We start from the raw sequence: 24,259 nt of genomic DNA, 5'->3' as shown, positions 1-24,259 counted from the left end.
TAACCTATCTGTCCAGGGTTCGAGTCCCTGTCTGGGTGGTTACCATTTTTTAATTTTATCATTGGATCTTGTGCAGCCTAAATATAAAATATGTTTACAGTCTAAGAGATTATAATTTTTCTTCAAATTTAATTAGTTATAAGCAATGTAAGTTAATGTGGGGAGTTGGCCAAATTGGTTCCTCATACAAGAAGAAATAACCAAATTGACCCTAGCGCCTATGACCCTACTTGGGTTCATCCACCAAGACATCTGCTTCGAGTCTCCGATGTCTTGGTGGAGCCCATTCAGGTTCTACCGCCCACAAGTGCGTTCCTTCGCCGATCCAGCGAAGGTAAGAATTATGAAGAGCGACCCTCTATATATAACCTCAGCTCACTGTTGGTCACTCCTTGACCTAGTTATTTTCATGCAATCACCTACGTTTAGTGGAATTTGCCTTCTTTCTGTTTGATCTGTTAAATAATCCAGTCAATATAAATATACTTACATAGAATAATCTGGTTTTGTATAAGTTTAACATATAATCCTAATATAGTTTGATTCTCAGAAATATAGTTCCTGCTACATTTATATAAATCGAAGTCTAGTTAGTGTTGGTATGTAAATATTGGATATGTAAAAGGCAAACTGAATTTTAGTTATAATCCAGAAATTGTCGATAATTTCCGTTCCTTTTGTAGCACTAGTTGCATATTTTAAAACTTTTATTGATACCAAACCAAAATGCAGTCTATCAGAGGCACACACCAAATGAACAACATAAAACCAGAAACCAGATTCATCATCGATGCCAACATGGATATCATTATTCGAGGTACTTTCGCAGACACTGAATTGATTTTGAAACATGAAAAAAATACATTGTCCTAAATAAAGAAGAGTACCCATCATGCGTCTACAAATCAGATGTGATCTTCGACACTTACAAAAACAGATTCCCCACACAAAAAGACAGATTCATATCTATAGACATTATAGGAGAACCTTTCTTCACCTTCGAGGGCAGTGGAGAAAATATAAAAGTGGAAATCACCAGCATCTCTGGTGGAGTCACCCTCAACTTTAAACAGTGGCAAAAATTTCTCTCTTACTACAAATCCCTCATGGAAGAATTTCAGCATCGGCTAAATCGTAATCCCTATGTGACTTTTGCTCTTTGGTAGAGTACTTTCCATATATGTAAATTTGATATATTCTATATTTGTATATTAAATAAAAATAAACTTAAAAACTTAACTTGAGTGTTTTATTTGAATCCAAAATATATATGTAATCTAATGAAAATGATTTAAACTTTATAAATATTATTGCTAAACAGTCACAATTCAACATACAAGTTGTTCTTGCAGGCTAATAAGGCTCTGGCGTGTGGGCCTATGCCTCCTACAATCCTCTGTAAGATTCGTGTTGTCCTGTGTTTAATCAATATACATAGTAAACCTAAGCTTTAAGGTTCAATCAGTGGATTTTAGTCCTCATAGACATATAGTGATTGTAGCCTCGTATAATAAACCAAATAGAAATAACCCATGTGTTGATGCAGCCAAAAAACCAGTAATACTTGAAAATACCTTGAATAAAGGCTTTAAAACTAAATAACAACATAGAAAACATTTCTTTTTCACAAATCTTTATTATTTGCACTAAATACATTACACATTAATATTTTTATTATTGTACCAACATACAAGTCTTTGAACATTTCTGAATGCGCAACCTTGTTCAGCTGGGGAGAAGTATCAGAATGATACTTGCACAATCCTCCTTGAAACATATACAAATTCTTAAGGGATGGACAGTTTACAGTTTGTAAATCAACAATGTTATCAATATTAAACAAATCTTTGATAATTTGGGATTTTCCTTTGCAGAAAAATGTACCACCTTGACAGTTCAAGTTCCTAACTGCCCTCCGGACATAGTATATTTCACATCCACAAGGAATATCATACATTAATGCATGGAGATTGTCTTTAACCCAGCGCGATTCTTTGTTCTCTTTGAAATAATCGGGAACACTCACAAGCGCATAATACACAGTGTCCAAATTTGTAGAACTCACACAAATCTCACGCATATAAATTTTCTGTTATAAATAAATCCTTGTACATCAATAATGTATTGCACCATTTTCGGTGTTATTAGTCAGTCTCTATTCAACTCTCACAAAAATCCTGTGCTACCATAAGTAAGCTCTGCTGAGCGTATAGGATCTATAAGAGTTTTCACTAGTTCGATATTGTTTGAAATTTCACATAATACACTATAAAAAGCTTTGTATTCTGTCTGTACCTCGTGTGCCGTCAAAGCATCCGCAACATCCTCATGGTTAGTAATATAAAAATCAAAAATATGTTTTGTGTTATCCAAATCCTGTAAATAATACTGGATTCTCTCGCACATCCACTTAACACATCGTTGGCATTTATTCAAACAGCGTTCTCCTTGGCAAATAAAATAACGTTCAGAGAGTAAATCTTCATCTTTACAGCATACGCACTCACACTCGTAGAAATGGTTAACTACACAATCGTGGGCTAGTTGGTTGCCTTGTTTAGAATAACATCCCCAGCATATAATATACTTGCCAGGTGTATACCTCTTCAAAGTCTCCAACACACAATCCTTATAGATATAATTGGAAAAACATGGACATGATGCAATTATTTGACTCATGTCCTTGTCGGTTACTTTGTTGACGTTATTTCCAGTAATAGATCCTTCCACTCACAGGTACACAAATAAGAACACCTGAAAAATAGAAACATAGTTGTAGTACTTGTTTATATTACGCATATTCATTTCTGTATTTACTTTTTTCGTTTCTTTGTTTTCTGGATTTATATATTATTTCAAAAAACTAGTGGAGAAATATACATTCTAATGGTAAAATCTCTTTCGAGGTACTCACCGCAGTGTGGTTAGCCTTGTTTGTGGAGCTTGAAGACGCCATCTTTCACTAATGGTCCCTTTCAGTTACACATACAAAATTAGAAGCACCTGAAAAATAGAAATATAGTTGTAGTACTTGTTCACATTACGCATATTCTTTTTGGTTTGCATTGACGTTTTCCTCGTTTCAATATTTGCATTTACATATTATTTAAAAACACACTACATAATAAAAATCATTTACCTTAATTATAGCTTCTCTTGAGTTCTTTGTCTGAAACTCGCGGCCAATAATCACAACTTGATGTCTTCTCTGACACAATGCTACACAAATACTTCTCAAAATAGCTTCTGCTTGCTTTTACGCAGTTTTTATACCTCATAAGCAAAAGTGACGCCTTCTCTGATTGGTTGAAATAAAATCAACGCGTTTTCTAATTGGATGAAATAAAACCGACGCGTTTTCTGATTGGTAGAAATAAAAACGACACATTTTCTGATTGGTTGAAATATTCTTAACATTAGTTCATCCAAAAACCTAATAGTTATTATCCAAATGCATTAACAAATACACCCTGAAAATAGTTTGAAATATTATACACACCTTAGAACTTTGTAATATCGAATGTGAAATACAAAACGCAATAAATAGAAAATTTAATACAAAGATTTTAAAAAATCTCTTTGTAAGTCCAAATTGCAACAGAAATGTTGCCTGAATAGTTAAAATTGTGTTATTAGAATAAAAAATTACATAAACTTGTGAAATAATAAATTAAAAATTGATAAATTGTCTTTGTGAGTAAAATATAACAAACAAAATGTTGTCTGAATAGATGAAATTGGTTATTTGAGTAATAATAAGCCTAAACTTGTAAAATAAAAGGATAGAACTTGACAAAACATACTTTTGCATCCAAAATATAATTGAAAACTTTCTTGAATTGACGAAACACACTTCGTGTGTACAAAGTTTAATTCAAAACACATTTAAAATGTGTTATTTGAGTAAACTTAGAGAATAATCCTGTAAACTTGGAAAATATATCTGTGTGTGTGTGTGTGTGTGTGTGTGTGTGTGTGTGTGTGGGTGTGTGTCCAAAATGTAATAAAAAAACACGTTCAAATCGTGTTATTTGAGTAAATATTAGGCTAAACTTGTGAAATAAACAAATAAAAATTGAAAAAATGTCTTTGTGTGTCGAAAATATAACTAAAAGTCTTTCCTTAACAGTATAAATAGTGTTATTTTGGTAAAAATAGGTATAAATTTGTGAAATAAACAGATAAAAGTTGTAAAAAATGTCTTTGTGTGTCGAAAATGTAACTAAAAATCTTTCCTGAATAGTACAAATAGTGTTATTTTGGTAAAAATTAACATAAAATTGTAAAATAATAAGTTAAAAGTTGAAAAAATGTCTTTTTGTGAGTCCAAAATATAACTAAAAGTCTTTCCTTAACAGTATAAATAGTGTTATTTTGGTAAAAATAGGTATAAATTTGTGAAATAAACAGATAAAAGTTGTAAAAAATGTCTTTGTGTGTCGAAAATGTAACTAAAAATCTTTCCTGAATAGTACAAATAGTGTTATTTTGGTAAAAATTAACATAAAATTGTAAAATAATAAGTTAAAAGTTGAAAAAAATGTCTTTTTGTGAGTCCAAAATATAACTAAAAGTCTTTCCTTAACAGTATAAATAGTGTTATTTTGGTAAAAATAGGTATAAATTTGTGAAATAAACAGATAAAAGTTGTAAAAAATGTCTTTGTGTGTCCAAAATTTAATAAAAAATGTTTCCTGAATAGTATAAATAGTGTTATTTTGGTAAAAATAAGGATAAGCTGTGAAAATGTTTGACATAAAGTCAAAGTTTGGTAAAAAATAAACTCAAAATTAAATTAAATAGCACACAGTAACATACATTTACTACCTAAATCAATAATCAAAGGGTCCTAGGTTCGTTACCCCGTGATAAAAGCAAATGGTAAAAACTGTAGGCCTCGTCCCTGATAGCTCTCCCTTCTTCCTAGTACAGATAATTAACCCTTACGCTTCGTTCTCCTTGTTCAAAATAAAATTCTCGCTCCAATCTAATTGGGTATCCAAAAATCCTTCTTTCTTGTGTTCTGGGCAAACTTGGCTTACTTAGACAAAAACCTGTTCTGACATGCAAGCTTTCTACCCTAAAACCCTCGCTAAAGCGTCCTGTGCCTTGGGGCAACCCTGAGCGGAATATTAATTGGCGGCTGAAACCAATTCTACAAGCGACGCATAGCTTCAGAATTTGACCCTTGCTGTGCATTTCCAGACATCCTTTGTTGTCTGGTTGAATCCCTCCCCTGCCCAACAGTATTGCATAGCTTTCCCTTGTTCTTGCGTACTAGTTAACCTTGAACTCCTTCCCATCATCCTTTGTTCTAGTGTTCTCGGTAACCTTGGCATACTTTGACAGAAACATGTCGTAGCATGCAAGCGACGCATAGCTTCAGAGATTTGGCCCTTGCTGTGCATTCCAGACATCCTTTGTTGTCTGGTTGAATCCCTCCCCTGCCCTACAGTATTGCATAGCTTTCCCCTGTTCTTGCGTACTGGTTAACCTTGGGAAAAAACCCGGTTCTGAAAATCTACCGACGCGTTCTCTGATTGGTCAATCGGGTTCTTCCTTTGTTCTGACGTTCTGACGTCATTTGACCTTGACCGCACACTCCTCCAGACATCCTTTCTCCTCTACCTGCGCTGAATATTAATTCATTCTCTCTGTCTACCCTCACCGCCGAGTCGACATTCTGAGACAGTATTCTGTCTACCGTCTGAGACCATCGTCTTTCATAATATAATGCAATTATTACATAGTACTAATTAATAATATTGCATATCGCGGGTTCGAGTACCGGGACCGTCCCCAATCGTAATTGGACCTGTACCATTACCACCGTTCATAGCGGTTCATAAACCATAGAAAACTTATTTTCAATACTATAAACATTAATTATTATCGATTGATACATTACATACTTTGCAGTAATGAATATAAAAACATATGCATAGCGTTTAGTACCTCTAATTACCTTCTATATACATATTTTTCATAAAATAAATAATTATATATTCATAAAAAGTTATAAACATGCAAATACATAAATGTAAAATATTCTAAATACATGCAAATAAATTCTAAGTACATGCGAATTAATTAAAACCCGTGCAAATTAGTTTTAAGTACGTGCAAATAAAAGACCACCCACGAAGAAAACATCCACTAGCGCAGATGGATACTACTTACACAAAAAAAAAAAAAACATGCGTGTGTCTAAAATCTCCTTACCCAGGGTATAAACCAAGGCTGTATTGGGGCCCTCAGCACATAACGGGCAAAACACAGGACAACATACAACCATACTTATCACATACTACGACACCATGGATCCCGGGTTCGAATCTCGACCAGGGCATGGATGTTTGTGTCAATTCATCACTTTCATCATATCATACCTCATCCCCATTTTCGCAAATTAGCCAAAAGTGGCACAAAAAGCGAAGTAAAATGAAGCAAATCAACCAATCAAGATGCAACCATACAAAGGTAGCATCCTCGATGGCTTAATGTAAAGTCCAGAGGCGCAACCACGAATTTTTGTCTGGGGGGTCAAGTACCAGGTAACCAGGATAAACATACCAATAATAATAATAACAACAATAACAATAATTTTAATAATAATGTTATTATTATAACATTATTATTATTATTATTATTATTATTATTGATTTGCTTTATTTTACTTCGCTTCTTGTGCCACGTTTGGCTAATTTGCGAAGATGGGAATGAGTGATGATATGATGAAATTGATGAATGGAAACTCACAAACGTCCATGCCCAAGCCGGGATTCGAACCCGGGACCGACATTATTATTATTAGTAGTAGTACTAGTATCAGAGACGTTATTATACTCGTTAATTATGCAAACAAGGGGTAGAAGTTGGTGCTAAATCATTTGTATTCGAAAAAACGATTTCAATTATTTTTTCAACACGTTCAATTTCACATTAATAATGGAAAACAAGCACAAAAACTATTTTTGAAAGAGAGAAAATGCTTGATAAATGCATTCCAAATATAATTGTTTTTTACATTAACATGTATAACTTTGATGCACGATATATGTTTCTCATATATGCAACATGGAGCGACGTGGACACTAAATTGTGTACGTATTCAAGATTTCTTTAATACATATTGTATACAACATACATTATTTAAATACATTACACAAGCAATTCATCCATCTGACAATAAACCAACAGCAAAAATTACATAAATTGTCTCTGAAATGTGCACGCTCCCTTTCCTCAAAACAATTGTTCATGTATTTAAAAGAAAATCAATTAAGGCAAGTCTTATTTGTCTGTCTGGTAATTTATAATGCATTAGAGAGAACAATGATAGATTGCGAGCGAAGCGAGCAAGAACATTTTTGGATCCAATCTTTTGCAGCCTGAAATCAATGTTGGTCCCGGAGGAGGCACATGGCACAGTGGTTTGGATCCTACTTTAAACTGTAGGTCCAGTCCCGATTAGCTTTCCCGTGCATAAAATGGACTCAAACCACGAATCAATTTTACAACTTTTTTTCAGTTAGATTGTTCGGCGCCCAGGACCGACTCTCGCGTGTATTTTTCTTTGCATCAAATTTGAAGTTTTGGACGGTAATTTCCCCCTGCAGGTACACTTGGCCGTCAATGTTTGCCCCCCTTGCCCCCTCTAGAACTCATATCCGTCCAAGGTTGCGGGGGGGGGGGCAATGCCCCACGTGTGGTTGCGCCACTCTTAATGTCGTCGTCTTGTAATCAAAGCGATACCCTGTGCAGGCACATAGTGGTTCGGATTCCACTTTAAACTGTAGGTCCAATTCGGATTAGCCTATCTGTGTATAAAGTGGACTTAAAACAAAAACTCAAATCAAACAACCCTACAAAGGATTATGTTGGTCGTTGGTTCAGTCGTCAGAGCTTCGTTGGGCTGCAAGATTGCAGTTCCCGAGGTGAAGTACGTGAAGAGAGGTTAACATTTGGGTTTGTTCAGAAGAAATTCGAACCTGCTCTAAAAGAGGTTCGAAACTGCGATCTTCAGACAACTGGGCCAGGCCTTTCCCACTTTCCCACTCCAACAAACTAACTTGAAATTTTGTCTTAAGGATCGTCAGCAATCTTGCAAACTTTGTTGACATACACTAGTTTATTTTTACAAGCTGGAATAGACTTAAAAGTCTGCAACTCAGAACTAGACTTCTGTGGCAACTTATTCTCTCCCGTCTACATTACTGTGACAAAACTCACGTATTGTAAATGTGAAGGGGCATTGTTACATGTCGTAAATAAATTCTCATACCATCGGCCACAGCCACCGACCATTTAGTTTCTGGACATATAGTACACTTATTAGTCTGCGATAAAACTTCCCAAATACAAACTTCTAGGTACAGTCATGGGCGCTTTTGGGTTGTAACGATCGTACGGGCTGTTGCGCCACGGGGTTACATGTGCATTTTTGTATATATTTCCTATCATATGTAAGTCCGAGTTTCCTGGATATGGACAGGACAAGCAGCTCAGAACACTTGGCTTGTACCCCTAGGAATACAATCATTTCTGCCTCTACATGAGATATCAGGTACGCTGTTTCTTCTTAACTGAAATACAACAGTAATTACTATTGAATAGTACGATTATTTCTGTAAAACATTTTTCTGCCACTTTATGCACAGATAGTATAATACGGATTGGTTCTAAAGTTTAAAGTTGGACCCTAACCACTGTACCTCTAGTATCGAGCCCGGGAGTCCTTGATTACAAGCGACGACGTTACCACCACGCCATCAGGGGGCCTCAAGGTTTATTAATTGTATTATTATTACTAAGGTATTGTAGAGGGAGGTGAAACTCCCAACTCTGGCGTGGATGGACGGACACTGGTTATTTCTTTTAAAAAAAAATGGCAAACAAATCTTGGAAAGAAATGGAAATGCCATTATTTGAAAACCCCCAGGTATAGCCTACTTCTCTCAAAGGAACAGGTAGACGCTCCATCAGGGTCGAAAAGAAGTCTTCAACTCTCCCAATGACGTAAGCGTGCAGATGTTGCTTTCCCCGTTGCCATGGCGATTGCTTCACCCTTCCCCTGGGGACAGTAGCTTTGCATTGATGTTTCCTGCAACAGGTGAAATAACTGCGCATCAAGGTGACAGACCGCAATTCGTAGTCACGGACCCCTTCTCCACTTTTGAACAAATATTCTCCAATGGAATGTGTCATTTGGCTCTCGGCCATGAGAGTAAACGTAGGAAACCCATTGAGTTCCATAAGCCTGCAATCATGGGGAAATATGATCGAATATCTTCCAACTGGAAAATGACTTCTTATGGTGTAAGCACTGTGGGAATTAAGCTTCATGCTTTTCTTTGTGTGGGAGGAGGATGTCTCCTCAGTAGAGTATTTGTGATTTCATATTGGGAAGTAAGTTTTTGGGGGTATGCAAATTTGTATATGTTACCAGTCAGTAAACTACACTATTGCCTTGTGGTTCTAAGTACCCAAGGTCATTAACTCTTACGATAAAATTTACACGTAATTTAGAAACACTTAGTACATTTACATTCTAAGAAATCGCATACACAGTAACAGCTATCAAACTGCTAACACCAAAAAGTGACCAAATTTGTATTGTCACGTTAATTTCCATTTTACCTACCTTCAAGTTTCTTGTGAACACTTTAATACATGTTTGGTGACATTGGTCAGTTGGAGAATGGTGTCCTCCTTTAATCCACAAGACTGCATACATTTCGGCATGGAAATCTTTGGTGATTGGACCATTAATTGACAGGATTCGTTTTCAGTTGTGTTTGTTACAAGGTTAAGAAATGGTATACCAGATGCTTTCAATTTCAATTTCTTTAAAACATACCTGGCAGGGATGAAAATAATTTTGTTTTGCCAGGTATAAAATGTTGTGAAGGGGGGGGGGGCATACCCCGCCTCGTACACTGGGTGTAAGCGTGGTCATTTTTCAACTCCGTGTGCTTGCCCTGCATCTACAGGGTGAGTCAAAAGTCCAAGACCACCCCTTATAAAATTAAAGGGAGTGTAGATTGCAGCAATTGGTCATGGTAGTAATATGTTAGGCCTAGTGTGGGAAACTTTTGGGTGCATGTCATGGCAAAGGTGACAGCCATCTTGGATCAAACTTCAATTCTTCAAATGGGAAGGGGGGCCATGTGGCGTATGGTTTTGGGGGATATAATTTCATCAGGAATTCAGTGGTGAAGTCAGATTTATGAAAACTATAATGATGAGGAAGTTATGGGCATATGAAAGTGATAATTACGTACTGAACCATGCCATTGAAATATTATCACATATTGGGGGGTTCACGGGTACCTTACTCGGAAGGCACTTAGTTCTAATGCAGAGGTGACCATTACGGAATATAATCAATACAAGTGTAAACCTCTATTATTACATAGCACTTCCTAGACACTATATATTGCGATGTGTTATATCTTGTGTGTGTGGGTGCCCTTTTACAAAACTAAGTTTTCTCAGTTTTTAAATTTGTTATGCTATGCTCTTGATAAGAATTTGATCTCCATAATATTAATTGTATCCAAACTACTTTTTTCTTGAATTTATCGACTTAAATTAGTTCTGTTTCTACTAAGGAGGATTTAGATCACCGTATGGAGCAGGGTGAAAATATCGTTAGTGCTGGCGCATGCACTCATTGTAATTTTAAATACTCATTCAACATATTTTCCCACTAATATTGGCGCTAAAGGAAGGGGTCAAGCCGTTGATTTAAAATTGAATATTAGAAATAGTAATAGTCAAATAATTTATTTTCTACAAACTAATTTTAATAAACTTATTCTTATTGCCAATTGATTGATGTTATAGCTATGCTTGGTGAATCTCTTCTACTCGATCGACCACGTAAGTGATTTGATTTGATTTTATTATTTGGTGTCGCTTTCATGCCACTTTTGCATAATCACAACGATAAGGTTGAGTGATGATATGATGAAATTGATGAAGGACCATTCACAAAGAACACCCATGCCCAGGGCGGGATACGAACCCGCGACCAGAAACGTTGTTGCGCCCTGTGCTAACCACTCCACCACGGAGGTTGGCAAACATGTAAGTGAAAATCCGCTTCGATTATTTTTTCACAGGTCATACCGGTATGCTGAAATGCATAGTTATACCATTTTCTTATTAACCTTTATGTATTTTGTTCAAGAAAAATCTTAGAAATTTAGGGGGAAATTTTAGTTACGAAGTTTAAATTGTGCGTCCTGTTTCTCACATAAAAAAACAACCTTTTTTTTAAAAAAAAAAATCGAAAACTCATTGAATCACGTAGATTAAGTGGTAGAAATTGAGAACGGATCTTGGATATTTGTTCTTGCATTTCACAATCTAAGTTTCCTGCTAACTTTTAACTTGCTGGAACATAAATTAACTGAATCTTATTTCTGTTGTCAGGTATAAAAAAATAATCATTTTCTGTCATTTTTCTGATTTGAAATCGACAATGCAAATTTTCAGAATGTGTGCGCGAGGTTAATATTGCGGTGTCAGCTATGCTGCAAAGCAATTCTCGAATATAATACCCAAAACAGGAATAATGAGAGTTACATTACATACCTGAGAACCAAACGTGGCACTGCTGGAACAGAACAGGAACAGCCAGGACAGGAACAACACAAGTTTCACCATAGTCAACACTAGTCTTGTCAGCGCCACCACAATTCAATAATGAATATCTTTCACTAATGCAAGATTCTCTTCAGAGCTGCGGCCTGAAGCGATCCAGCGTCACTGAGTGAGTATCCTTCCTCGAAGACTTCGCGAAACAAGAACTCTTTCATGAGTTTCTCAAAGACCTTACAGATTGCTGCTAGCGAACTGTGCACAATGCCTGACACTGACCATCCTAAACATCTTGAATTAATTCTCAGCTTTATCGTGACGATGCTATAATGCCTTAGCGAAAATCGTGAACGATGAAAGATATAGAGCAGTAACTTAAAACAAATAAAACCACAGGAAAATTAGCTCTCTTTGCTTTATATTGAACGTGAGACATATTATGTAGGAACGAATTAGAGTAATGCTTTGTATATTAGCATGTTTTACGTTGCATTTCTATGCTCGTAAGGTAATCGCGCCGATGAGGATTACTATTGAAGGGAGCAAACACAGAAATATATATTGATGAGAGGCTGGGTGATTCCTGGAGCCGCTTATTCATAGACATCAACGGGAAAATTGTTGAGAAGCAGTGGTGTATTTTCAATTCCATGCTCAATTTTGTCTTAAGTGCGCTAGGCTAATTGGGGGAGTTTAAAATACGATCAGAACATTTTAATATGCAACGATCGTCATTTGAAGTTAGCCAAAAGTTGCAGAAAAGCGTCTACAACTAATACATTTAGCTTGATTCGATTTATTTTACTTCGCTTTTCTGCTACTTTTGACTAATTGCAAAGATGAAGATGAAAGGTGATAAGATGAAATTGGTGAAAGGACAATCACAAACTTACATGGACAGGACGGAAGTCCCGCAAAGGCTTGTGAGTCCAGACGCCAGAGCCTCGTTAGTCTGCAAATGCAGTCCAAGGCGTGGAATAGAGTGTTTGGAAAGATTGAGGAACGAGGAAGTGTAAGCGTCAGCATGAGCTGGAATGCAGAGTGGTGCGAGTGCAAGATGTGGTAATGAATGGTCGAAGTTTTGGAGGGAAGGAAAAGACGAGAGTGAAGGAGTTCGATTGGAGACGAAAATGAGATAGCATCGAGGAGAGGAGAAGGTCCTCACGAAAACCTGGCATATCCTAGCCAACCTAGCACCTACAGTCGCGTCTGTGTGGTTGTATTAGGTTATTATTGCTACGGGAATAAATAGGTGATTTATAATTTGTCTGCATAAATTCATCGGCGTTTATTCATTCAATTTGCCAATGATGAACTGCCGCCGAACACAATCCCATTGAGTTGATGTAAATTACCTCTCGCGGCCCTTCCTAATTTCTAGGAGGGTTACGAGAGGTTGACAGTTAAGTGTCTTCGGAAAGGGGGTCACTCCTTACATCCCATCATAAACTAAAGTCTTTTTCACGTCGTGAAGGCACGATGGCTCTTACGCGGGGTGTTGCCACTTAAGGTGCGCTAGTTCTTATCGCCGGCCGGGATTATCCCGTTTCCTTCCTTTCACAATAAACATGTTGTATATATTGTATATTGTTATAGTTGTTAGTCTTCTATTATTATTATTATCATTATTAATCAGAGTTAACAAAACACGGGAGACTTGTGAAATACAAGCATAATTCCTCTATTTCATAAAGTAACATTCATTTATCAAATGTGTTAATACAGTAATACTGTTTTATCTAACTGCTACTTTAATCTGTAACATTTACTATGTAACTTGCCAACTGATAATGATGAGGACTCTCGGCAGCCCGCCTCCTTACTTCCTTACTTCCTAATTTCTACCCATTTTCCACATCGGAGGTATCTTTATATAATTTGTTCTAGATTTTGGTACATAAAACAACCCAGGTTTTGGTCTGGTTCTGATTTGAGTTTCACGATATTGTAATGCAGATAATAACCCCATAGAGTCTATTTTGTTATTTACAATTTTATTTAGCGTGCTCATCAAATTTAGATTAAAAGATGTTCAAAATTTGGTTTCAATGGAAACTTGCATTTTAATTATTTAAAAATAATATGTAATAAAGTTAACAATTTCGTCCTCACCATCGTGCTCTACATAAAATTTCCTACGTTACTGTAATTTTTTTTTACTTCACATAAATTTGAAAATCGACACATTTGGCAACAGCGCGCATTAAGTTCCCATAAGAAAAGCATTGTCCATAAGAGCCCATTCTGCCTTCACGACGTGAAAACGACTTTAGTAAAGTACAAAGAAATTTATAAATAGTGTTTGTGTTATTACATAAGCACTGAGTTGAGCAATTCGTGACACAGTGGTGCTGGCTATGGAGACAGAAGAGACTACCAGTCCAAGAGTCCTAGACAAAGGGAAGAATCCTGGAAGCTCCAGCTCGCTGCTGGAAAATGTCGTTTTCCCGTCGGGCGGGAATCATTCGTCCTCATTAAAACGGAACTTTAATCCGATTTCAGACGGAGAAAATTCTTTCAAGGGAAGATGAGATTGAAGGTTGCCATGGAAACTCAGTTTTCTGCTGCTGGAGGGAGATTGCGATGGAAGGGATGCGACCGCAGGTGGTGGATTCCATGGACCAGCGCCACTCTCTTAGTTACCGGTATCCGTAGTAACGGGATTCGATTCCATTACACGGATTTCTGTTTACTACTGTTTTTATTCCTTTAATCGGATTAGCGTAACGTTAACGTTGGATGTTACGCAAGGAAGACTTGTTGGAGCTCTGTTAACGAAGTCTACTCTAGCCGCTTCTGCGGCGCGTTGTCTGGTTGGAGTCAATTTCACACATCCATCATCCATTCTGCAGCCATAAACCTTCGGGTTTAAGAAGGCTAGAGACTTAGTTAGTTAATCATTCATTCTGATCATCGCGATTAGCCTAAAGGAATAGAAAAACAACGTAACGCTTTCATGTAAAATTACGTTGAGTAATCGTTACGCGACATAGCCAAAACTTTTCAAGTCCACACATAGGATAATTCTGACTGAACCAAGAGTATTAAGTATGACCAGAACTACTAAAATTTGTTCCCACCCGTAATCGAAACCGGTACTTTTTGATTATGAAGCAATAGTAGACATAGAAACCAATCGCAATTTTTCATGTAACAAGCTTGAACTTGACAGGTCTTTGCAAACAACAAAATGTTGGCTTTGCCTATTTATCAAATACACACGACACGAACACTCCCAGATAAAAAAAAAACAACTTATTTGTTTGAATTAACAGAACACGCTTGGTTGAACTTCATAGTAGTTATAAACAAAAATTGGTAGCTTAAAACATTTGGAAATTTATACCAAATTATTTGGTAAATAAACAAATGAGCATGCTGCTGAACAATCATTTGTGTGTAAGATTACTGAAATAATTCTGTTCTGGTGAGCAATCATTTGTGGGCACAATTGCTAAAATAATTCTGTTCTACTGGACAATCATTTGTGTGCACGCTTGCTGAAAGAATTCGGTTCTGGTTAACAATCATTTGTGTGCACAATTGCTAAAAGTTCTAGTGAACAATCATCTGTGTGCACGATTACTGAAAGAATTCGGTTCCAGTGAACAATCATTTGTGTGGACAATTGCTCAAAGAATTCTATTCTAGCGAACAATCATTTATGTGCAACATTACTGAAAGAATTCGGTTCTAGTTAACAATCATTTATGTGCACGATTACTGAAAGAATTCGGTTCTAGTAACAATCATTTGAGTGGACAATTGCTCAAAGAATTCTATTCTAGCGAACAATCATTTATGTGCAAGATTACTGAAATAATTCTGTTCTAGTGAATAATCATTTGTGTGTACGATTACTGAAAGAATTCTGTTCTAGTGAACAATCATTTGGGTGGACAATTCCTCAAAGAATTCTATTCTAGCGAACAATCATTTATGTGCAAGATTACTGAAAGAATTTGGTCTTGGTGAACAATCATTTGTGTACGCAGTTGCTATTTTTTTCTTTCTAGTAAACAATCATTTGTTTTACCTTACTATTTGGTACACGAAGAACATGTACTATACACAAATAATCGTTTGTCACCTATTGAAACAAATGTTTGGTTATCAGAAACTATTTTTTTTTTATTCCAAACTTAATTCCTCTATTTCGTTTAGGTGGTCTAAAGTAATAACACCATCTTTTAGTATCCAACCAATATATATATTTCTAAAATTGGCATTTATGATTCCACAAATCATCGTTATTATGTTATATAAGTATTCTATTCTATAATAGGTTTGTAATGGGAATAGAGGGATGCATTCTTAAAGCCATCTAACAAAGACACCACACCAATAACTGAATAAGAAAATTAGGCCAATACAAGATTGAAAATTGTCGACTAATTTAGCCAATCCACTGTTTCCATTCAACAGTTATTTGTGAACAATTTCAGCAAGGCATCAAAATTAATAAGAATTGCACAAAAGATCAGTCGGAATGAAGTGTTTCATCTTAATTCACTTATTCATATTTCCAATCAAAATTCCAACTGATATAAAACGACGCCATTACATATTTCATTTTACACATTAGCTACACCATATAAACACGTGTCATAGTAACCATAATACAAAAAGCTTCACAAATGAACAATATATTGAGGTAGAATCAGGCCAAGAAAACATTTCCACACTTCGGGAAAATACATTTTTATTTTGGATCGTATAAAGGATATACAAATGTGATTATTTATTAAAATACAAACAAATAATTCATTGTATAAACAATACTGTTTAATTTCATAATGAATTTTCAGCCACCTTAAGATTTTAAGAGAATAATTTCTAATACGTATGTATATATAGTACCTAAACTCTAAGCAAATAGTAGTCGAAATTACAAGATGTCTTTAATAATGAATTCTACTTTCTCCTATGGTACAGCATTAAATAAAATAACCCATTTTAGCCTTGGGAATGGTTCAAGTTACAGAATATACAAAAACAACTTAGTTATTCAAAAAAGATTTAGGGTTTTAAAATATTTCGGTTACAAAGTGTTTGTTTACTGTGTGATGTAACGAGTGTACATAAAACATTATAGAAGTTGGAAACATTAAAGATTATTATTGTATTGAATTCTGCAATTTTTAGCATTTCTAGCTAATGTTTTCCAAAGAAACTGGTTTCAATTAGTTCTATATTACGAGTAATTGTTATCGCATTTGAGCAACAAATTTTACAATTATCTTTAGCAAAACTGGACAATCTGCAATGTTATGTTCAATTTGTAGACACATTGATAACAAGGCTATAATTGCATCTTTGTAAATATATATCTTAATGCTAGGATAAAATGTACTGCATATATTTACATCACATGATATGAAATTTAATAAAAAGATGTATTCTTTAATTTCAGAATTATGCTTGTAAAAATGTAAGTTGGAAAGACAAGCTGGAAGAAGTATACTAATTACAAAAGTAAAAGATAAATCTTCATTGCAGTTTATGCATTGACAATCATTTAAACGCTACTGCGTTGACTACCATTCCTGTTAAAACTTGTTTTACGCTCGCTTTATGCAAATAAGTTTATGGGAGCTGGATCTACAGTTTAAAGTGGAATCCGTGTGTCTCAAACGGGGATTGAACCAGGGATCCCTTGATTAAAATCTGACAGCTCCCATTAATGCACTTCCCTATTCAGATAAGAGCCTGGTATTTCCATATTCAGGCAAAATCTCAATTTGTCCTCTTGATAGTGGCTCAACACGTAAGTTCCCTGTAGGAATCGAATGCAGTTCCTCTTAGATTAAGGTAGAGAAAGAGGTAATCATGTAATAGCAATGCGACCCAATTAGTTATAGTAGAAACAAACGTGTACAAACGTAGAGGCAATGAAACTTAACGATCTCATGAACAGTTTACTTTGATATTCTTGACGATGGTTTTGTTTGTGTTGACCCAGAGAACTTGCTCAAAAGTAGCAAGTTTCAATTCAGGAATCCGGATCACCAAACCTTAATGAGTGACCATTCCCCACTGAAGGAAGAAAGTCCTATGCCGCCAAGGAGGAATGTCACCTTGCATATGAATGGAAGCATTGAATTTCAACTTACAAATCTTCATTGTTGTCGCCACAAATAAAATACCAAAGCGAGTAGTGTCAAGTTATGAAAAATCTGCATCATTTCATATTACCAAATTAGATTCAAATATGTACAAAAGTCTGAAAGCTCTCACTCACTCGCACCTCAAAACATCTTCTAATGTTATTATTGATATGTGGTCTCTATTCTGCATATTTTTTCTGCAGTCAGTTACCCTTTGGTGGAGTAAATTGCAAAGTCTACAATCCGCGGAAGCAATTTTGCAGTAAGTACAGTATATACCTTAGCTTACAATGTTAATGGGACATTATCCATTGTCTAGTGCTTCTACTATGTCTTGAGGGAGTACCCTTTCTCTTCCCTTTAGGTCTTCTGATGGTTGGGATCGAACTTACGATAGACCTGTGATTTCACTACAAATGCGTTACCCTACCTTCTCCTGTTTGTCTGTGAATGGCATGGAGTAGTTCGTTAGCACCTAATTTGCAGCAAAACCACATGTCTATCGTTGGTTCGAGCCCAACCACCAGCAAAACGAGAGCGTTCACTAGAGGACGGAATAAGAGGTGATCTTGGAAATGGAATGTTAGAATAGATGTAGGTAGTAGAAGCACTACACATTAGATAAAGTGAAAATTAACATTTTGTGATAATAAAGGACCATTTTCAGTAACATTTTGAGAATTGTGAGGTTAAATTTATCAGACAGTGCGTTTGAAAGTTGTTAACCACCACAATAAAGTATTGTAAAATGACTAATTTATTTATTTACTTGTTGGATAATGGCTATTTAAACTGAATAAAATTAAGCTCTTCTAATTTTTTCACAGAATTTACTCTGGATGACTACAAAATAAATCGGTCATTTCTCAAGTTTTTGGTGGTGGTATTTCTATTGGTGTGAATAAAATGAAGGCGGGTCTGTTCACACAATGGGCGTCTACTAACTCTGTAAGCATCTGCTCAAGTATTAAGCACACGCTTTTAATAAATGATAAAAGTTATAATAAAATTCCTAGATCACTTACAGCCCTATGATGAGATGTGACCACACTAGGCCTTCGCAAGGAATGCTGAACGTTGAGTCCTATCATTTTTAAAGTTAGGTGACGTCATGAAATCATCAAATCAGGGCTTGCGAAGGGAACAGTCTGGAGAGGGCAGTGGTTGAGGATGGTGACGAGTGCCACCAAAGCAACAAGTGGAAGGTGGTTGGATCTGACTCCAGTGGCACCTCCTCTGCCCCTATTGCATAGGGAAGTCTCACAGCAGGTGGTGCACGCATAAAGCTTAGTCCTCTCGCCTATAATTATGCAACCAGGCTCGCACTTTTGGGCGCAGCTTCTCTCCAAGGACCACATCTTAATGGCAGACGTCGTGTCCTCTGTGCTGGATGTAAAGGAGTATCGCTTTACCTGAAAAGACACGAAGAGGATGGTGTTAATGCCGAGAATTGTAGGCAATGAAAACTACAAATAAGCAAGCGCAAAATGCATTAAATTGTAAGGAAGGGCACAATAATATGCACCAAGAACAAAAAAGACACTACAATACTCGATAATTTTGTACATAATGAAAAACTTTAAACCAAATATATTCTCCTCTACAATTTAACACTTCCATACGCTTCTCTTCCTAATTGATTTCTATGAACTTCGGCTCGATTGCCGTTGAGAGAGGGGTCGAAAGGGTCCGTTGACCCACCTGGAAATAGTTTATTTCAAGCTTCAAAAAGCAGAAAGCTAATTATTTTATTATTAGCAACAGAAATAAAGTTTACTTATTATTCGAGCAGAATTTCAAAAGTAAAACTTGAGTTAGATCGAAGAAATTGAGTGTAAAATACAGGAACCAGGATATATTTTCATATTCTACCATTTAACCCACGGAATAAATGGTCCCACAGTATTCCAAACCCCAAAACTTTGAGTTTTATGTAAGAAGTCAAATAACATAAACGTAATGACTAAATTTCCCCATAACTTTTCAAGCTTTTTCTTGAAAGAATTATGCAAAAGTTAATAACAACTATGCACTTCAGTAAACTAACTGTATGAAATGTAAAAATACGTATAATGAAAAACAATTCTGAAGGCTCTAATGCATCGAGTAGGAAAGCTTCCCCAAGAATATAATAAACTAATTTGAAATAAATTTGATTGATTTTTATTACATTATATTAATTTATTGCTTTGTAATAATAATAATCATAATAATGATCATAATAATTACGATTGTTATTTCTACTATTCAAATTTTATCAATGGACTGACCCCCTACAAAAATTTCTGGCGACGTCCATGCTATAATCGCCCAAGGGTAATGGACTAACAAATAGTACTGTTTATGGTCGTGAAATTCTTCACGTTGCTGAATGATTGTAACTTTACACGAGGAAGCCGTTAAGATGATTGCAGCATACGGTGTTTCAATATTTCTGTTTCGAAACCTACAGACACCTACAGATTGAGATGGAAACAAAGTAATACTAATATAAATCTTACTATAAACCTGCTCGGAAGAAGGTTTATAGTATAACTTTTTTTCGATCTCAATCTGTAGATGTTTATAGGTTTCGAAATATTGAAACACCGTATGCTGCAGGTGCCTAATTTATCACAGATGCTTCCACTATAATGCCAGGATGTCCGTGTCATACATATAATTTCCAGTGAAGTCGTTTACCGATCCACATACTCATAGCAATATGTAAAATCTTTAATTGTGTGATGACATTTTTTTCGTCACTTGCAAGGCAAAAACAAATCACTTTTCGCTTTGTATGAGAGCTTTTGACTTCTACAGTTATATTTTTATTACAAGAGCATTTCTAAAGTTCGCAAAAGGTTTGGTTTGAACAAAATACAGTCAAATATTAATATATCAATTTTGCTCCATCTGTCGGCAAGAAAATTATTCAAATATGGCGATATGAGAGAAGTGGAAAATAAAAGTTAATTTTTCATTTTTAAGTACTACTCTTGAAGGTATTTCGGGGTGTTGAATCTCTAAAACCATTTCCCTCTCGACACGCCCTTGGGTAAGAATAAATATTGTGGGATTCACGGAGGACTGAAGACTTCGGCAGAAGACATGAACAGATGCGGCACTGAATATTAAGCCACGAGAAAGAAATATGAGAAGGTGAAAAGTGCGAAGTATTACGTCACCAAGATATCTGTAGGCTTCTGTCGAAAAAATATGCGAACTGCGTGTATCTTCATTTCCTTTCATTCAAAGTCAATATTTTATTTGGTGCTATGAGTGATGACGATTAGAGAGGGCGTGGGGGAGTTACCCCCACTTTTTGACCCCGTACTAGGGCTTTTACCAAGGTTTTGTCTACCAAGATAAAGTAAATTGTCTTTGACCCCCTCCCCCTTAAGTTTTGGCGCCTAATCCCTACTACTGCATACAGGGCTTCCTGTGTTATATGGTTTTTGAATGATCTGAAATATTTAGACTAAGAAGTCGAGTTGAGTTTATTTTTAAGTCGGTTTTATTCACAGAAAGGCTAATCGGGACTGGACCTACAGTTTAAAGTGCAATCCGAACCACTATGTGCCTTCACTGCGTATCTAACCCAGTGCCCTTTGATTACAAGATGACGACGTTACCACTGCACAATCGGAGAGGCCCTAAGAATTCGAAAGGGTTACATTTTGTTTAAGTCCACCTTATACTGAGATAGGTTAATCGGGACTGGGCCTACAGTTGAAAGTAGTATCCGGAACCACTAAGCTGTGTGCCTCTTCTAGGGATCGAACTGAGGCGACAGCATTACCATTATACCATCGGGAGGCCCTGCAGTTACAAACAACAGGTGCAGTAAGTAGCAGTACACTGTAGAAACTGATTTGTTTGAAATAACGAAAAAAGTCTGATTTAGCTTTTGGTAATCATAAAGAAAAAAATGATAGCCTTACTAAATTTGTAATTTTCATAAAAATACGGCAATTCTAAACAAATGTGCATGGTTAATAGAATAATTTTGTTCTCTATGTGTTTGGTTTCGGAAACTAAATTTTGCTTATTATGAACGAACGTTTTCTTCTGAGAGTTACTTATATAAATAAATAACATCAACTAGATTACTCTTTCAGGTAAGACTGAATTAATACTTGCTTTTTGTACTTGCTTTCAGGAGTAACAAACAAAGTTATAGCTTGATTAAAAAAATGGAAACAATATTTTCATTTTCATACATTTGTTATGAGCAAATGTTTTGCACGATTTAATTTTTCAAGTATGAGATTTTACTTTATTGTTTTTATATATTTACCTATTTAAACGTGTGAGGTTTACTCTAATTTAATGGTAATTCGTGTACATTTTAGGTAATTTTAAAAAAGAACAGCTGGCTTGCATTTTACGAGTTGCGCTCACTTCCCCTCATACGCATTCAATGGTCGAGCCTTTTTGAGTCCCTAATTGCACAGACATTTGTTTTCGTCCGCTTGTTCCAGAGATTTCAGGCACAGGGTGTACGTGGAAGATTGGTTGACTGATTTACAGTATTTACTTAGCTTTCTTGCCACTTTTGGCTAATCGCGAAGATGAGGATGAATGGTGATATTGATGAAGGGACGCTCACAAAGAACACCCATATCCGGATCGGGACCACTGGTCTCTTAGTGCGTGTGCTAACCACTACACCACGGCGGCCGGTTGTACTTGGAAGAGAAGTTGACTTTAGGGTGTCTTCAGAGATCATCCTGTACATTCCGAGCCATTAACGAAAGCAAGAGAACAAACTCACCATGCATATGGTTTCGTTGAAGCAGGTCTTGTTGAAAGGGCTGGTGGCGTTGGTACTTATGTTGGCGCAGGGAGTCCCCTCCTCCATGGTGTGACAGGAGAAGCAGGCGAGCTGTTTCGATCTGTCCACTGCAGCCTGTGTCTTGTGCTCTTTCTCAGTCAGAATCTCCCCTGCGAAAACAAACATACGTCACCTTCTTGCCAAGTGGCATCAGAAAGAAACAAACTATACCTCTTGTTCAGTCTTACGGCCGGCGCTCTACATGCTGGCAAGGGTAATGGGGAGCGGGGCAGCGACCAATCCAGCGCGATAAGAACCGCAGCAGCCTGTAGAACGAGGTGAACGTAGTACTTCCTCCCGCCACGTCGTAACTCTCGGCGCCACCGCTGTTGTCTGGTTGGTCTACGTCATTTTCCCCGCTCCCCTTGCCAACATGAGGGTCGCCCGCCGTAAGAGTAGACAAGAGCTATTGTAATTTCGAGCATCTGTTTAGAAATGTTCGCATGTCTCTAAGGAGGCCTTCCGAAAGCTCCACGTACCTCGAAATTATTCGTGGCTTAGAGGAAAATTTTCTTTTATATTATAAAAACCCTTCTAATTATTCTACATGCACATCACAATCAGATTGGCCAAGAGTGGCAGGGGCAACGCTAAATAAGAAAAATAAATGTTCATGATAACATTTGAAACAGTCCTTCATTTGACAATTGGAGATTCTTTACCACCTATTCTTCTTAGTAAACTACTATATGGTTTTTTGTTGTTTAAAAAGTTTTAAAGAGGAAAACTATAGGCGTTTGTTTCAAACGTGTAAAACATGAAAAAGTTAGAGTTCTTGCATTTGAAAGAACTACCTCTGGTGAAGTAAAAATAGCACCATCAACTAATTGGTTTAGTTTATTTTACTTCATTTTTCTGCCACTTTTGTAATAGCGAAGTTGATAATGAATTGTGATAAGATGAAATTGAGAAATGGATGAAGGGATAATCACAAACACATAGGGACGACACAACACAAGCCACACAGAGAATTAGGCTGGCTGCAAGTCCAGACGCCTGAGCCTCGTTAGTCAGCAAAATGCAGTCCAGGGTTACATGGTAGAGAGGTTGAAATTTGGGTGTCTATAGAAAGGGTAACTCCTCTCCTTACACCCCATTATAGCTAAACTATGCAGCATATTTCTATGCACTTATGTACGTGAACATTATGTAATAGGTATTTTCACTTACCTCGTGCTCCAGCAAACAGAAGAAATGAAAACAGAGTTATCATCTTGCTTGGAGGATCGGGAAATAAAATGCAACCATCTTCTTTCTTCATGGACAACGGTGACCGAGGCAAACAAAAAATCCGCCGCACACAGTCACTCACAATGTCTTCGCCACGAATATATCAACACAAAACGGACTATCTAGTTGCCAGTCGAATATCATAATAAGATCACGACCTTCGCCATGTTGGGTGTTCAGAATCTATGTCGAACATGCGCAGTTGCTTCATTCGCTTCATCCTCTGCAGCAAGGCACGTTAAGGGTCAATGTTGCGTACCGAGAAGCGGAAAAATGGACCCTGGTGATCTCGGGTAGACTTTATTGATTGTCGTGAACGAGTTAGAATGTATACAGAGAGGTGGAAGCGTGAACGATCGAAGCTCCACCCGCCATTACGTTAGCGTCCAAGACTTAAACAAGAGCGTGTAACTTGCGTTGGCAAGAAACAAATGAAATTAGCTATGTTGATTGGCGCATAAAGATTTTATTTCTGTTCCTTATCACTAAATTCGATTTC

The 24,259-nt window shown here is 36.5% G+C and overlaps 1 protein-coding gene across 1 annotated transcript; it reads right to left on the bottom strand.

Moving 5' to 3' along the window:
* Window positions 1–16,319: 16,319 nt before the first annotated feature.
* Window positions 16,320–23,920, bottom strand: LOC145994847 (uncharacterized). Its single transcript, XM_083131225.1, has 3 exons — window positions 23,701–23,920; window positions 22,471–22,640; window positions 16,320–19,126 (listed from the first exon to the last, which is right to left on the bottom strand). Exons 1-3 carry the CDS (start codon window positions 23,789–23,791, stop codon window positions 18,824–18,826), a joined length of 564 nt encoding a protein of 187 aa, XP_082987351.1. The 5' UTR covers window positions 23,792–23,920; the 3' UTR covers window positions 16,320–18,823.
* Between the last annotated feature and the right edge of the window lie 339 nt (window positions 23,921–24,259).

This window comes from Lepisma saccharinum, chromosome 11, assembly GCF_977018435.1.
Source record: "Lepisma saccharinum chromosome 11, izLepSacc3.1, whole genome shotgun sequence".
NCBI classification, from domain to species: Eukaryota; Metazoa; Arthropoda; class Insecta; order Zygentoma; family Lepismatidae; genus Lepisma; species Lepisma saccharinum.
This window is presented reverse-complemented; position numbering and strand designations above follow the sequence as displayed.